This window comes from Calypte anna, chromosome 1, assembly GCF_003957555.1.
Source record: "Calypte anna isolate BGI_N300 chromosome 1, bCalAnn1_v1.p, whole genome shotgun sequence".
NCBI lineage: Eukaryota > Metazoa > Chordata > Aves > Apodiformes > Trochilidae > Calypte > Calypte anna.
In genome coordinates, this window is record NC_044244.1 from 121,375,921 (window position 1) to 121,391,461 (window position 15,541).

At 36.8% G+C, this 15,541-nt stretch overlaps 1 protein-coding gene across 4 annotated transcripts in view; it reads left to right on the plus strand.

Moving 5' to 3' along the window:
- The window catches only part of SH3KBP1 (SH3 domain containing kinase binding protein 1), a 221,533-nt gene that overhangs the window by 26,870 nt on the left and 179,122 nt on the right, over positions 1-15,541 (plus strand). For 3 of the 4 annotated variants that reach the window (XM_030460823.1, XM_030460807.1, XM_030460830.1), the window contains exon 2: positions 605-762. Coding sequence is in view for 2 of the 4 variants with exons in the window: in XM_030460807.1 (XP_030316667.1) it covers positions 605-762 (158 nt within the window). In the remaining 2 variants the exon portion in view is untranslated. Of the gene's footprint in view, positions 1-604; positions 763-15,541 lie in introns of those variants that run through there. The other variant, XM_030460814.1, reaches the window with a different exon arrangement.

A 15,541-nucleotide genomic window follows, 5' to 3' on the forward strand; every position in this document is an offset into this window, starting at 1 on the left:
TGATGCATAACCACAAGAAAAAGCATATTTTTCTTGCTTTGGTGAAACCCTGCAAGAGCATGTTCATGCAACAAAGGTCTGCATTTCTGTATATAGAACCGTGAAACTCGGCATGATGCAAAAAAATCTTGTTAAATACTTTTGAGGTTAATAGTGATGTATTTAGCAGAGAAAGTGCAGTGGCTTGGGGTGCTTATGGATTTGAGAGCCTTACCAGAAATGAAGTGCTTTAGAATTCCTGCAAACAAAAGCTAAATATTGTCCAATAAATAAAAATAAACTTTGTAATGCTGCCAGAGAAAGATACTGCTGAAGCATCACAAATTAATTTCCTGTAAACAGTAAAGAAAAATGCATGCCATTTGTTGCCTTAACCACAACGGGCATTCCTGTGAGCTTATTTTTTTCCTGTGACTTCTCTTGTAGCAGTTTAGCCACAAAATGTTATGATTACATGTTGCCTATTTGATGTGTTCTCCTCATCAAGCTGAATTTATAACTTCCACTGAGACTGTCTAATTGGATTGCTGTTTTCTTATTCCTCTAAGAGGCACGGAAACTTAAATGTAGTCAATAATTATGCATATGTGTGTTTCTCTTTTAGTGGAGGCTGTAGTGGAGTTTGACTACAAAGCTCAACACGATGATGAGCTGACGATCACTGTAGGTGACATAATCACCAATATCAAGAAAGATGATGGAGGCTGGTGGGAAGGACAGCTCAAAGGCAGAAGAGGTTTGTTCCCTGACAACTTTGTAAGAGTGAGTACAAAGTGGAACTGTTCTTGTGTTGTTCGTGTATGTTTTGTGTACTGTGCTGTTTAAGCTAAATATCAGTCTTTCCATCATCATATTTCTTATATCCACACCCATAATTATATTGCAATACAATGTTCTATTCAGACTGTGTTAAAAAAAAAAGGTTGCTTACTTTGCTAAGACAATGTAGCTTTGATGTCCTCAAAATAAAAGTAGCTACCCCTACATTTCTGTACCATTCAAGTAATTATGTTTGACTCTGGGAACCAAGTGCTTATTTTGGATTTTTCAAAACAGTTGCCTATAAAGACTGAAAAAAAAATTAAAAAATCATTACTTTATATTTCATGACATTTACGGAATAACTTGCAGAAATACTGGTTTTAGAAAAGCCATTCAAAGTTTCATAAGTATGTGTCATTTTTACTGGGCATCTATGTCTGCGTGCTTATGCCTGAACATATGAGACTAGCTGTTAGTACCTCTGGGCCTCCTTCGTTTGTCAGTGAAGACCTAAACTGTTGGTTTCTATAAACCTCCATAACCTTGGCTCTCCACAGTGGAAAAGAGAGCAAGAACTATAATAAATTACACAAATAAATTTTATGTTAATCTCTTACTACAGCATCAGAGGATCTTTTGGAACTTTTTCCTTTCCAAGTGCCTAAGTGTCTTTTTTTTTTTTCTCTTTTTTTCCTTCTTTTTTTCCTTCTTTTTTCTCTTTTTTTTCCTCTTTTTTTTTCCTCTTTTTTTTTTTTTTTTTTTTTTTTTTCCTAGCTGTGTGAGCCTTTTGGTGTTTAGACATATGCACATAATGAAGATATTTCAATTTATTTAATGTTGTGTTCATTGCAGTAATATGGGGAAGTGATTCAGTGACAAATGGGAACATGGGAGCCTCAGGTGTTTCTGTGGGGAAAGACATACTCTCGTCCTAATCCTTGTTGTCATTGCCAAGAAGAAAGAACAGCTCTGTGTCTGTCAGAAAGCAATGATTAGGATGAAGTAAGAGGATCAAGCAGATGAAAGGGAGTGCAAATGGAAAATGGATACCCTGCTTCTAGTTATCCTCTGAAAATTCACACCGTGGAGTAGGAGGAAGAAAATACTTTGGGAGTCACTGTGTATTGATGATATTTTTCTGCTTGAACTCTGAACTGTGAAGTTCTGTGGGACAAAAATAGAGTTCCTCAAAGCTTATTGATATTGAAATCTGCTGCTGATTTTGGGAGGCATTTAATTTAGTGTCCTAAATAAAAATAGCTCATGAATTACTGTTATGAAAATATCATAGTATGAAGTATTAAGTATGAAAGTTTGGAAGTTCTCCCCTTAGTACCTAATTTTCAAGGCCTCTTATTTCCAAAATGACTTTAAACTGTGACATCCTGTTACACGATTGAAAAATAAATAGCTTAATCTCAATAGAAAGTTATAAAAGAGCAATAAATGTTTGGGATTTTGTGCTCTCATAAAAATATGCTTTTTGCTCTACTCTCCCACCTTTTTTTTTTTTTTTTAATCAGCATCCAGGGCTGTTTTCTAAAGAACTACCATCATTCTCAGCTTGAACATGAAGTCAAGAATGTTTTTCTGAGTCAATCATTTCCTCTCTAAATTAAGTGACGTGGAGTGAAAGATACAACCTTCCTAGAAGTATAGTTAGTTCGTGAATATCTTGAGTGAAAACGTTTATTTTTCTTCATTTTTTCTTGTGTAAATCTCCTTGTATCTGGAGAGCTATAGCCAAACATAAAGTAATCCCATTAAGAACCTCATTGAGCATAATCATTCTATCCACTAAGATTATAAGTAAACTTTTCTCTTTCAGTAATGGAAATGTTTTTAACAAATGCATGCAGGGTTGAGTTCACCAGCAGTCAATCTGTGCTGCATTGCTATTCTCTTGTGTCAGCAAGGCAACTGAGAGGCAGGCAAAAAGGGGTGCTACAGATGAGTGGTGGAGGGAATGTAACTCCAAATTCCCATTGCCTATCAGAATTGCTAGTAAGAGTATTTATTTGAGAAAGTCATTGAGAGGTAAAAATCACTAGTGAAATTCTTGAGGTACTTTGCATTCTACTTTCAATCAGAGGGAATGATTTCTTATGGCAAATAGCTTTTCCATCCTATGATTTCATTTTCTTTTGAACAGATTCATTGCAACATTCCTAGTAAACTATTGGGTTTTGCAAAAATTGAATGTCTGACCTTTGAGTTGAATTGAGACCACTGAATTAACACAGTATAGAGGCCTGAGTGATCTTGGTTGGCATGTGTACATAGATTCTTGAAGTGCAGTTTGAAGTGAAAAGTTTGGAAGAAAAGATGTAAAAATCAGAAATGGAAAAAACAGGGAAATGCAATATGTTAGAATGATTATGAAATGACATTAATACAAAGTGTAACTTAAGAAAATAAAAAAATTTCAAAAAAAGGGAATGGGAGGTTGTGATCTGGAAAAGACAGTTAGAGTTGCCCATAGCAAAAGCAGTTTTAAATTTCATGAAATAGATGCAAATTAAGAGACCACTGCAGAGGAGTTGTCTTAAGACAGATGTGAGAAAGAAAGAGGAAAGGGGAGGTAGCAATGATATGTATGTAGTACGTGTGCAGTTATTTTTTTCAGAGGACTTTCCCTGTGAAGTTGAATCAGAGGTCCTTCCTGTTCTTGATACTGCACAACAACTGCTCTGAATTTTATATATTTTTATACCTACAGACACAGAACCCCACAGATTCCTATCCTTCTTATGCTCTGCATTGCATTATGCAAGGTGTAACAGAAGAGGTATTTGAGATTTCTTTTCTCTTTCCATCTTCACTGCCTATTAATCTGCAGCTATGGTCACTTAGATAGATGATTTTGTTGTAGAAGTTTGTCTAAATTAGAAAATACTTTGTTCCTTCTTTAAGGTCTAACTGACCTCAGTAAGCCTTTGTAGATACCTACTTTTGTTAAGAGATAGTGATGCCGAATTTATCATAAGAAAATGTATGGATTGTGTGCCTGGTTGTTCTTTTTTCTGTTTTGTTTTCTTTCAATTTTTCAGGTAGAGAAAGAGGAGTATGAGTGGAGAATTATGTATTGTCTTGACTGACTGTTTTACTCCTACGTTATGCAGTTCAATGAGAGGAGTTAGCAGGTGTGATTGAAGTGTAGTTCATTTGAATGGTTAGGCTTTGCTATCTTTCCAGTTCAACCTGAAATCCAAAATTTTTACTTTTAAAGTCGGAAAATAAAGTAAATGTGGATAACATGTAGTATGTTTGCTGTATTTGTTGGGGTTTTTTGCTGGTTGGTTGTTTTGTTTGTTTGTTTGTTGCAGCTAGGAGACCTACAGGAGATTTTGGGTTTTTCTTTAATCTTTTTTTTTCTGGTCTTATTTTAACAAATTTCTTGTCTGGCTATGCTGTGCAGTGTAAAACTGTGTTTATAAAGAGTGACAGCATCCGAGGCCGTTAGATTCTGATGATAGGACATGTAGATATAGGAAGCAGGAAACTGTGGTGCAGATCTATCTTTGCTGGGCTTAATTTACAAACCAAATGCTATGTGGCATTGGGTAGTGCTACACTGGTAAACTGAATGTGCTGCGTGTGACAAACTTCAGGCTTGTATGTACTCCAGAGGACTTAGCAATATTGCAAGCAGAATTGAGGAGGTAAATTTATTTTAAAAAGAGCAAGAAGTATAGTGGTAGTTATTTTTGAAATTGTAGTATATTCTAGTGACATCCTAAGTAGTTTAGGATGTCAGGGATATTCATGCTGATTCATAGGTGTGGTAATTTAATTTTCTTCTCTATATGTTTTGTTTATTTGGTTTCAATCTTCAAAAGCAGTCAGAGGCTGAAGGGAATCATGAGTAAAGCTGAAACCCTTGTGTTTGCTATACACCCTACACATCCCTACCCATTCCTATTTGTGCTTTCCTGTAAACTGTCATGAGACTGGGCCTGTGCACATTCAGGGGGCCTTTACAACCATAGTTTGGCTCCTGGGAGGACATAAAGAATATTCCCCATGTCTCTGAACACTTTGATTCCTGTAGTGCTTTCTGTTTTCCCAGTCTTTTGGCTGCTGCTTGGTCCCCATCAGGCTGGGGGACTGACCAACTCCTGTTGTGCTTCCCTTCTGGTTTGGAATTGTGCTCTCTGATACCACTGTGCTTGCTGTTGCTTCAGGGCTCCTTCACTGCTCTTCTAAGTACCCTGATTGCAATTAATTAAATGACATCTGGTCAGGCTTGTCTAAGTAGCCACTTCTTAAAGTTGTGGCACCTGTCAAGTCTCTGAGGTTCTATGCATACTGGGAAAGGGGATTTTATTTCTATCTATTCCTGAAAAGATAAATTGCTTTATCAGTCAGTGAGTTATTACAGGGGCTTTTTTACGTACTTTGCAGGAATTTGCAATTATTCAGTTACTGAGCTTTTTTGTTGGAAATCTTGCTAGAATGCTTTCTATGGATTTGTCTTTAAGAAATGTGTGGCATCCAAACTGTTTTGAGAATGAGACCTAATAAGTTTTCTTATTCTGAGTTCTTGATGTGACCATTAAAGTTGTTATTCTTATGCTGACATACAAGAGAATATAAATTGTAAAAGAAACTTTCAGGTAAGTTCCATTGTGTGGAAATGTCTCTGATCTTAACTTTCTGTCAACAGTAATTAGATTTTTGTGGGGGGAAGCATAGCATCACTGATGTGTTATTATTTATTATTGCTGCTCTAACTACTCTTAAAATGGTGAAAGTAAAACTCATAAATGAAGTCTTTCTCCCTCTCCCAGCCCATCTTTTGCCCATAGGTACAGATCCACCCAGGTGGTCTTGTACAAGTCAGTAGTCTCTGCTGTGGCAGTTTTCCCTTTTCAAAAGGGAGGTCAGCACAGAGCAGCAGCAGCACTCTGAGCCATCCTGGATGCCCAGAGCATCAATAAAAATAAAGTCACACCTCAACTTGTTTGTCTGGCTTCAGACAAGGTGGAGGAGCTCCCAGAGAGGCAGCTGCCCTGAGTGTTTGGCCTGGAAGTGATGCAAGACTCCCTGGCATTGACAGGGACTCTTTCCCATTTCCTGTCCCAGGGAAGTGGTGATTTTTGTGGCTGAATGGGAAGGATGCCATGGTCTTTGGAGTCAGTGGGATAGATTCTGTATGTTTGTCATGGTGTGGTGTTGGCTGTCCTGTGGTGACTTGTTTTGTCGAACATGGTTTGATGCCAGGCCTGTGGGTGGAGGGGAGGAAATGTTGAGGAAAGAGGGGTTGCTGCTGGGGGCTGTCAGCTCTTGGATGTTGTGCAGAAAGCAGCACATGGATCTTCTAAAACTATGCAAAAGTGAGAGGGTTATGCAGTTGTTCAAGGACATGGTGATGTGAAGCTTCAATGGTACTTTATATTGCAACAAGTTATTAGTAAAAAGTAACCTTCTGAAAAGGCAGTGGCTTGATTGTAATGTGTGTGTAAAGTGAAACTTTAAGTGTTGGAAAATAAAATGTATTGCTTTTCATTCTTTAATGTACAATGTAATTGGTGATGTCTTTTAAAAAAAGAAATATTCTTATCTGCATACAGATGATATTGCTTCACTGATCTATTTTGGTGTAGGCAGTATAAATTGATATACTAAGGAGTCTCACTACCTCTGTTTGCTCAGGTTTGTCTTTTGAATTCTTAAGAAAACCCCAGAATATTTATTTTTAAAATACATTGTTTAAATCATAAATAACAACAAATTATAACTCAAACAATGCTTCTTTTTCCGATCCTGAGGCTCCAAGCCACACGGAGACAAACCTAATCAGAGACTGAAACAAAGACCAAATGTGCTATTTTCCAAGATATAATTTCTTTGGAGCTGTCACACCAAAATTCTTTAAAGCAGCCTCAATTTCTTAAAAACTTCCTTGTATATTATTACTTGGACCTGTGTGTTACACAAGGAAGTCAATGTGGTCTTGGCAACAACCTTTTAAAGTAGTTTCTATAAGGATTTATAGAATTGCAGGAGTAGATGGCTGATGACATTTCTCCAACTTAGACTCAAAAGGTCGGGAGGCAAACAGAATGTCTCCTGACCTTATACTTTCTCTTCCCTGAAGTCAATTTCTTTTTTTTTCCAGGATGACTTTCCAAGCACTGGGTGATTTTATTTTCTCTGTAGTTTGTGTGTGTGTGTTAGTAATACATGGATTTTGATCTGCTTGGTTTCTACACTTTTTCTGGCAATTGTTTTATTGTTGGAGCAGACTGGTTTGTATCAGTAAACTCTGTAGAGCTGTTTAGCAGCATTTGCAAACAAATGTCTTGTAAAAGGTACCTTTACAGTTTTAGATTTACAGATAGTACAGCTGTGTATCTGACTTTTCTGGACAGAACCAAAATTTCATTAGAGTTCTTAAATAACAGTAACAAAAACACAAGCTCCTAGAAGCTGCAATGTAGTTCAGTCCCACTGCTCTTTGAAGCTAGCATGAGAATATTTGTTGATATTTTCACCTTTCTTGCAATTTAATTGCGTAGCCCTGAGATGGATTTCCTTAACTTAAGGAAACGTTATTTGATTTGGATGTTTTTAGTGTCTGTTTGAAAAAAAATGCTATAGGAGAAATAGTATTCTGGAAGCCTGCGGTTCAGCTGCAGCATTTAATAATCATAATCATGAATTACGTGCTTGCATTCAAGTTTAGTCTTACAAGTACTCCATCTACACCATTAGAATTATCCAGCCAGTATCCTGACTAAATCTACTGGGTGTCTTTCAGTTTGTGTTACTTCAGTAACATTAACAGTAAATAAGAACAAAGATGAGAACAAGAGGGACATGTGGGAAAAGAAAGATATTTGGGATTGTAATGAGTAGCTGGTCTAACTGCTGCTCTCATGACTGAACAATACTGTTTAGTTTTGAATATTTCTGTGCTGATCAAACACTGTAATTCATTAACACTAAATATATGTGCATGCATGTGTTGTTTAGTGGGGGTTGTTTGGTGGTGTTGATTTTTAAAAATTATTAGTATTATTATTTGTCTGGGTTTTTGTCGATTTTGAGCTTTAACTCTAGATTAAAGATACAGAACTAATGGGTTTCTTTCTGAAATACCGTGTGAACCATTTAATCGCTTTCATGTACCATCTTTCATACTTTCATAAAGTGCATATCAACTGGAATAGCAAACTATTTGCTATTCAAAGGCATATTTGACTAATTAAGTATTTGACTGATGAGGTATTTTTGTATTCGGCGCCTGTAAGTGCTGCAGTTCCCTTCTAGAATCTTTTGGGATGTATTTGGGAAGCTGATGGTAGAGACAGAATCCTTAAAGGGTTCCCCATTTCCTGCCATCACCTAATTATTTACTCTACTAGAATTTCACTAGTGCTGTTTGTAAATTATAACATGACAGAGTGTATTATAGCAGTTTAAGATCAGCACATGTTGTCCTCTTCAGAGTTGGAAAGAGATGAGTATATGTGAGGCTCTTGATCCTCATTTTTTGGCTCTGTTTCAGCCATATGAAATATATTATTGTTTATACGTAGACACTGTAGTCATTCAGCTACCCATGGAAAATACAAAAGTGCAAGCAAACTACCATCTTATAATAGGATGAGTTATTTACTTACTCTGACATCAGAATCCTCCTTCAGTGACAGATACTGAATGGCAATGGTTGTGATAGAAAATAGTGAGGGATGGAAGGGAAGAAACCAACAGAGCATACATTTTTAAAAATAACATTGGTACTTTCCACCCAGCAAGACAAACCTGTCATCTTTACAGAAAGTGGTAATGACTTCTGCTTTTATTGTTTTTTATTTTCATTTTTAATATCTTTTTTAACTTGGCTATATTGAGAGAAATAAATGCATCACAAGTCATCCAAGGCTGTGCAAGCTGTTGAGTATATGTACCTGCTGCTTCACAAAACCTTGATTTCTGCACTTCTTATTTTATGGGAACTTACTGCACCTTCTGGAGGACTTTTCAGTACTCATTTTTCCAGAGAACTTGCATTCACCTTCTCAGAGGCTGTAAGCCAATATTATAAAAAAATCCTGGTGGAAAAAACCTTTCCAACAAAAAACACCTCCAAAAACCATGTCCTTTCATAACTCTCATGATTTTTTTATGGTTGCAAGTTATTGCTCTTATTTTGTCTGGTTCATAATAAGCAGCTTAGCTAATCCCTAATATCCCTTTTAGATATGCTTTGGTGAGCCTAGGCAGTGTGAGTTATCTCTCAATATTTACTTGTTAGGCAAAGCACAAATCAAATTAAACTCTTTTTATCCTTTTCTCTGAAAATCATTCTCTTCCTACTTGGAGCCAGGAGCATCATGGTTTACCTTTACCACTTGTGTTCATCAGGCTTTTGCTTACTTGAAGTGTTTCTTTTGTTTGCTTTGTTGGGTTTTTTTGTCTTGTTTTTTGTTGTGTGGTGTTTTTTTGTTTTCTTTTTTTGTTGTTGTTTGGTTGTTTGTTTTTGTTTTTTTTTTTTTTTTTTTTGGTTGTTTTTTTTTTTCTGGGGGGTGGGGTTTGTTCCCTTGCCCCAAGCTTTCTTATCATGCTGGCACCCAGGATTCCACCAACATGAGCAGACTGTCCATCTTACTGAATCTTGCTGTCATGTTGTCTGCACTCTATGGCCATGGTACCTTAAAGAGATGGTTCGTACCATTCAGCAATTTCCAAATCACTGATCCAGTGAATACCTAATAACTGTAGATAGAAGAAAGTGAGATGCAAATCTTACTATTTTCTTTATCCTTCCCTAGTGTCCCATGTCTCAATTTCACTACAATCAAGCACAAAGAAAAAATGTAACCTATTCCTCATTTTAAAATCCCTTTTAAAACCCTTTTAAGACGACCTGAATTATTCTCCTTCTGAGAATTAGAGAATCATAAATGTAAAAATGCCTGCATTTCAGCACTACCATGCCAGCTATCTTGTATAAAAAGTATCTAAAGTTCACCCACAAGAAACTACATGTATGTCTCAATGAAGCTTTCACAATTTTAATGCTTTAATTTTAGTCTGCTTTTAAAATTCAGCTGAATATTTTTTATGTAGTTGATTTAATGGTAAAAAAGGTACTTATATATGGAATTACCTGAAATGTACTGTTATAAATGTACAAAAGGGCATATGCTTGGTTGGTTTCCTCTGGTCCCCCACAGCTTCTTCATTTTGCGACCTTCAGTCAATTCATAATGGTTTGTGGCAAAAGCACCTGAAGATTTATGGTTGTGAATTTGAGTTGGTCAGTTCTCATGAGCAGACTGTACAAATAACGGTGGGGTTAATTCAAAGCCAAAAGCTGGTTTGTTACTGATGATTTGTAAATGTACAGAATGCTAAAGCAAAGCTGAAGTCCTGGGAAAAGTTAGGATTTGTGTTAGCTTGCTGTGTTGTATCACCAACATTTTTCACTGCAGAAGAGAGGATTGTATGTACTTTGAAACCTTCTTAGTTGAACTGCTGAGGGCTAATCCTTTAAAAACTACTGTAGAGAAAGAATTTCAGTTCACTGAAGTTGATGGAATGACTAGGAGGTTACAAACAGTTACATACCCCAATTTTTGCAGTATTGAGCATTGCATTTCATTGACCTTAATGGCTCTGGAGTGCTGTGTAGGAAACTTAAACAATTTCTGTATTGTCAGACCTGATGTTTTAAGGTGGGTCATTTGAACTTCTGCAGCCTTTCAGACAGTGTGAAAATTTTCTAGAGAATCTATACAGACTCTGGTGGACATAAGAGGAAAATTTTAAGTGGGGGGTGAGGTCATTAAACTGTAAAATAAAAGCTCTTTTGAAAATATAATCACTTTCAAAATGTTTTCAGCAATACATGTGTCCATGTGGTAGACATGCGTAATGGATGTGTGGTATGCAGAAATAAACATTAGGTGTAAAACCAGAACATACAAGTTAAGGTATCAGAAATTATTTTTAAAGGGGCTTTTGTTTCACAAAATAGACAGAAAGAAAGGAAATAAATTGTCTCATTACATTAATTAATTCAGTCTTTTTTCCTTCACTAAGCAATTCTAGAAAGCTGATCTTTTATATCTGAAACAGTTTTTACAAGGAAGTAAAATGTGTGCTAGTCACCCTCATGAACCTTGGTGGCACTTGCACTGATGCTCTGTAGTATTTCTTTGTGCTGGGTCTTTAAACTGTTCATTGGTTCCTTAATGAGTACTCAGATATTTAGAAAAGGGTAATATTTGTTTTGTCTCTTAAGTGAGTAGTCTCCTCCTCAGTAGTTTTTTTTTTAAAGTTTATATGTTTTCATTAGAAACTGCCCTTCTCTTCCTGTTCCCCAAGCTGGCAGCTTCTGTGTGGGTTTTATTTTCTCATGAAGCTGAAACTGGGTGTACAGGTTACAGGGTTGAAAAAACTCCTTTAGGGCTTCCTTGCATATGCCTGGAATTAATGTGTTGGTAACCTGCCTCTCCAGTCTCTGTACCATGTCCTGCTCTCAGATTGAAGCTCCATGACACTGAACACTATAAAGAGCAAGAGAATATATCCATTATAGCTATTTTAGAGAGGTTTTTGTTTGAAAACTGGTTATATTATCAGTCTTTGTGGGTCACACCTTTGAACCTGTCCATATTAAAAAGAGCTACTTGCCTCCTACTATAGAAGAATGGATCTGGAAGGACAGCCCATGTGATTTGAGTTTTAACAGTCAACATCACCAGCATTTGCTAATGAGTGCTAATAGATGTATTTGTTTCCTACTGATGTTTTCAGGCATTCATAAAGGAAAAACAAGATTTACAGGGAGAGGCTAAATTACTCTCTCTTACGATATTACATTGCTGGAAAAATTGACCAGGCTTCCAGGCTCAGTATCCTCTCATCAGATGTGGCAATAAGCAACAAAATTAAATACTGGCTACAAGGAAATTATTTTCAGTTAAGAGCAATTAATATTAGCTGGTTAGACTGCTTGAGAGAAAAGGGAAGTTTGCATCATTAGGGAATGATACACAGTAGCAGGAGGAGACCTGAACTCGAAACAGCGTTTTACTTTTGTGTTGCCTTTGTACTGGTACCATCATTGTATTGAAGTTCACTTCAAAGTAGTAAGCTTCTGCATTCAGCCTCCTCTCAGGGAAATACACATAAGCTGGGCTGGAGAAAAGGTGTCACAAGTAATGATTCAGTGAAAATGTAGAGTGATTAATTACAAGTGCTTTTCTAGGTATACAAAAATACATCCGTGTAGCTATAATTGTCTGATAAAGAACATTTAGTGCTACTAACAGACCAGACCTCATTGATTTTTGTGATGTTAACAGTGGCCACTTATTTTTTTTTCTGTTGCTCTGTATGTGTGTGTCTTTCAATGAGGACACATGGTGTATGTATTATCTACTGCCCCAATCCATAGTGTAAAATAATACAGATGAAATTTGTCCTTTGTTACTATTCTGGATTAAGCAGCCTCATTTGCCATAGGTGCTTACATCTCTGTTGCTCTGTCTGTAGCATTGTTCTTTCATGTTATAGGAGTGTTAGTAAAATGTATTGTCAGAGTGCTTCTACTCTGAAGCAGAAATAAAGCTAAGCTTTGCTTCATGGCCATCTAGTACAACCCTGTACAGCAAGCAGAGAGGAGGTACTGGAAAACAGTCAGTTAAACTGGTTTAGCAAGTTTAGTTATGTCAGTGGTAGGGGCTTCTGCTGGTTCAGTAATGAATCACACCTGCTTGTCCTCCTGCTCCAGCTGTGCTAGCAGGAATCTGTAAGTAGGTTCCCTTTTAGGAAATTCCACTTTGGTTGTTTCAAACATATATAGTGCATTGTTGCAATGTAGTCTCTTAATTTTTACCTTCCTCTTGTATCTCTTTTTCCTTGTCTCCAAGAAATTTACAGCTATGCCTCTTAGCTGTATTTAGGCTAGGATATGTTTATTAGTCCACCTGCTTCCTTACCTGATACATTTTCTGTACTCTTGGAAGACAGAAGTTTAAGGTTTTAATTATGTGAATGGATTCACAGAGTAATTGTTGTACAGATGTGAGAAGTGAAAACCTTCTAAAGTGAAAAGGTTCAAACTGCTATGGCAGTAGTAGATACAAAAGTTATGTAAAATATTAGAATAGTATTTAAGAGCTAAGTAACTATTACTTTATCAAAAAACTCTAGAATGAACTGGTTTTGTGTTCAACTGTTAGCAGCTGAGATAATTAGAAAGAAGTGATTGAACAGTTTCTTAGTGTTTTTAACTGGAACAAATGCCTACAAAGTATATGGAAAAGCTTTTTAAGATGAATCTGTAGTAAGCTAACTCTGCTGTACAGTCCTGTCCTGGTTAAACTGTGACAAGACCATCACAGGAAAGGTTGCTAGAGCAACAAATGACATTGTTTAAAATGTTAATGAAGCATTTCTGTGCACTGCAGCAACCACAGCTATGTTAGCACAAAATTGAAGTTGTGTTCAGTGGTGTGTTGTTTTGCAGCTTCTCTCTGATGGGTGTACTTAGATGCAGAGAGAAAAGCTGCACACCTTCTACTGTGTTAGGCTGCTTTCACACAAGTAGTAAGGATGGAGAGGTGACCAAGCAAGATTTGAGGAAGCACAAGTTCCATCAGGAAAAAACCAAAAATTTACAGAGGAACAGACATGGCAGAAATGGGCATAGGACAGACCAACTAAATTCAGGCATCTCTTACAGTGTTGGGAAAAAACAGCATTCTAATATCCACTGACTATGTGATAAATGGTATGTGGTGTTCTCTAGAACTTTGTTCACATCCTGATCCTAGTCTGTACCATTTCCTTCCTTTTGATATTTCCAACTTAACCTGCTGGAAATTGTTCTTAGAAGTTGTTCAGCGTAATGTCTGTGTATGAGTTTAGGAAAGAGGACTTCTTGGTTATGGATTATGCTAAATTGCCTTGTGTTAAAAGTTAGTGTGGACAGATTATGGTTCTTGCCAAAAGGTCTGTAAAGGGAAGTTAGGAAGAGAAAAGGAAAAGTTAGAAAGAAACAGGAAAGTTAGGAGAGCCTGAGAGAGGGAGGACTGTTTAGCCTGGAGAAGAGAAGGCTCAGCCTCATGTTACTGATGTATCTGAAAATATGATGTGGTAAAGAAAATGGATCCAGACTTCTCTTGTAAAAGAACAAGAGGCCATGGGCAGGAAATGAAATAGAAGAGAATCAATTTAAGCATAAGAACGAATGTTTTGTTTTGAGGCAGGCAGAACAAGTCATCCAGAGATGTTGCTGAGCCTTCATCCTTGGATGTAATCAAAAGCCAATTGGACACAGGCTTGAGTATCCTGCTGTAATTGACCCTGCTCAGAACCAGGGTGTTGGACTAAAACTGATCTCCAGGCATGCCTTCCTGCCTCGGCCATTCTGTGAGTCTGTAAAAACAATTAGTTTGATCACAGTACTTTGGCTCCAGTAGAGATCACTCAACCCTGGAATACTTAAGAGGAGCTGAAGTAATAAACAGTGTTAGTTGAAGTATGGAGAATAAGACTCTGAGCCTGCCCAGAGGATGTATCGTGTGAACAAATGAAGCCTTTTTAACCAAGTTGGGCTTAGTTTCTACTTCTAATTATAGCTACGTATTTTTGTCTTTCAATAAGCAGCAGTTTTCACACTCCAATTAAAAATTTGATGCCTTTCCCACTGCTTACATGCACATGCACTTATGCCAAGAAGGAGGTTTTAGCAACATTAGAAAATTCTGATTCTCCAAGCATTTGAATAGGCTGAGTGAACTCCAGTGCCTTTAGCTGATTTTTTTTTTTTTGACCCTCACTTTCTGTGGGCCATGCTTTTATGAGTATCCCTTTCCCTCTCTCCTTCTTTCTTCCTGTATTCCTCAATTACCTGTAACTCTGAAGAGCTAAGATGTTGATTTATTGTGAGATATAAGTAGCCCTTCATGAAAATAGGCAGCTACAGGAAGAAGAATGTCCACATTCTGTGAAAGACAGCAATATGAATTCAAAGCCTGTCTGATGTAAAAGAATCAATGGAGGAGAATACTTGGAGGAAACTGTTGGAAAAACTTCTGTACAACAAAGTTAAAAAAATCAGAATATTAATCAAGCACAAGAGACAGAGATGTTTTCTAAGTAGCTTTAAATTACTCAGAAAACATGATATATGTGCATATATGTATGAGCTTATTTATGAATGAGAGAGCAAGAGCATGATACAAGTTTGTAAAATATCTCTTGGTAGATAGTTCCAGTTCTCCTACTCTTGTAGGCCCTGTGTTTGAGGATTTATTTTGTTATCACTGTGTCCAGCAAATGCTGCTTGAGAATCAATTTGCTTTCATGGTTATAAATATTGCTTTACACTTTATCGTAACTTAGTTAATGGCATTATTTATCACTTGCTCCTGTGGAAACACTCTTCTTGTGAGTGAAGATGGCTTTCTGGTTTTCCCTGTGGTGCTTCATCAGTCCTGTTTGTTCTTTGTTCTTACACTGCCATTAAATGTCTTCTCTTTGAATGAGGTACTGGTGTAAAATAGGATGTCATTCTCTTGAGTAATATGAGCAGCACTCCTCTGTATTTTGTTTACAGCACATGTTCATATGCTGGACCGACATGAAATAATAAGGAATGATATATAGTATTCCAGACTAAGCCTCACTACTGCGTTGTATGTTGACTTGGACTTCAGTAATTTCCTTGTATCTTCAGTAATCTGTAGATAAGTTCATGGCTCTGTATTTTACAGATTGATTCAAAATAATGCTAGTAGCAAAATCTGCACTTTAT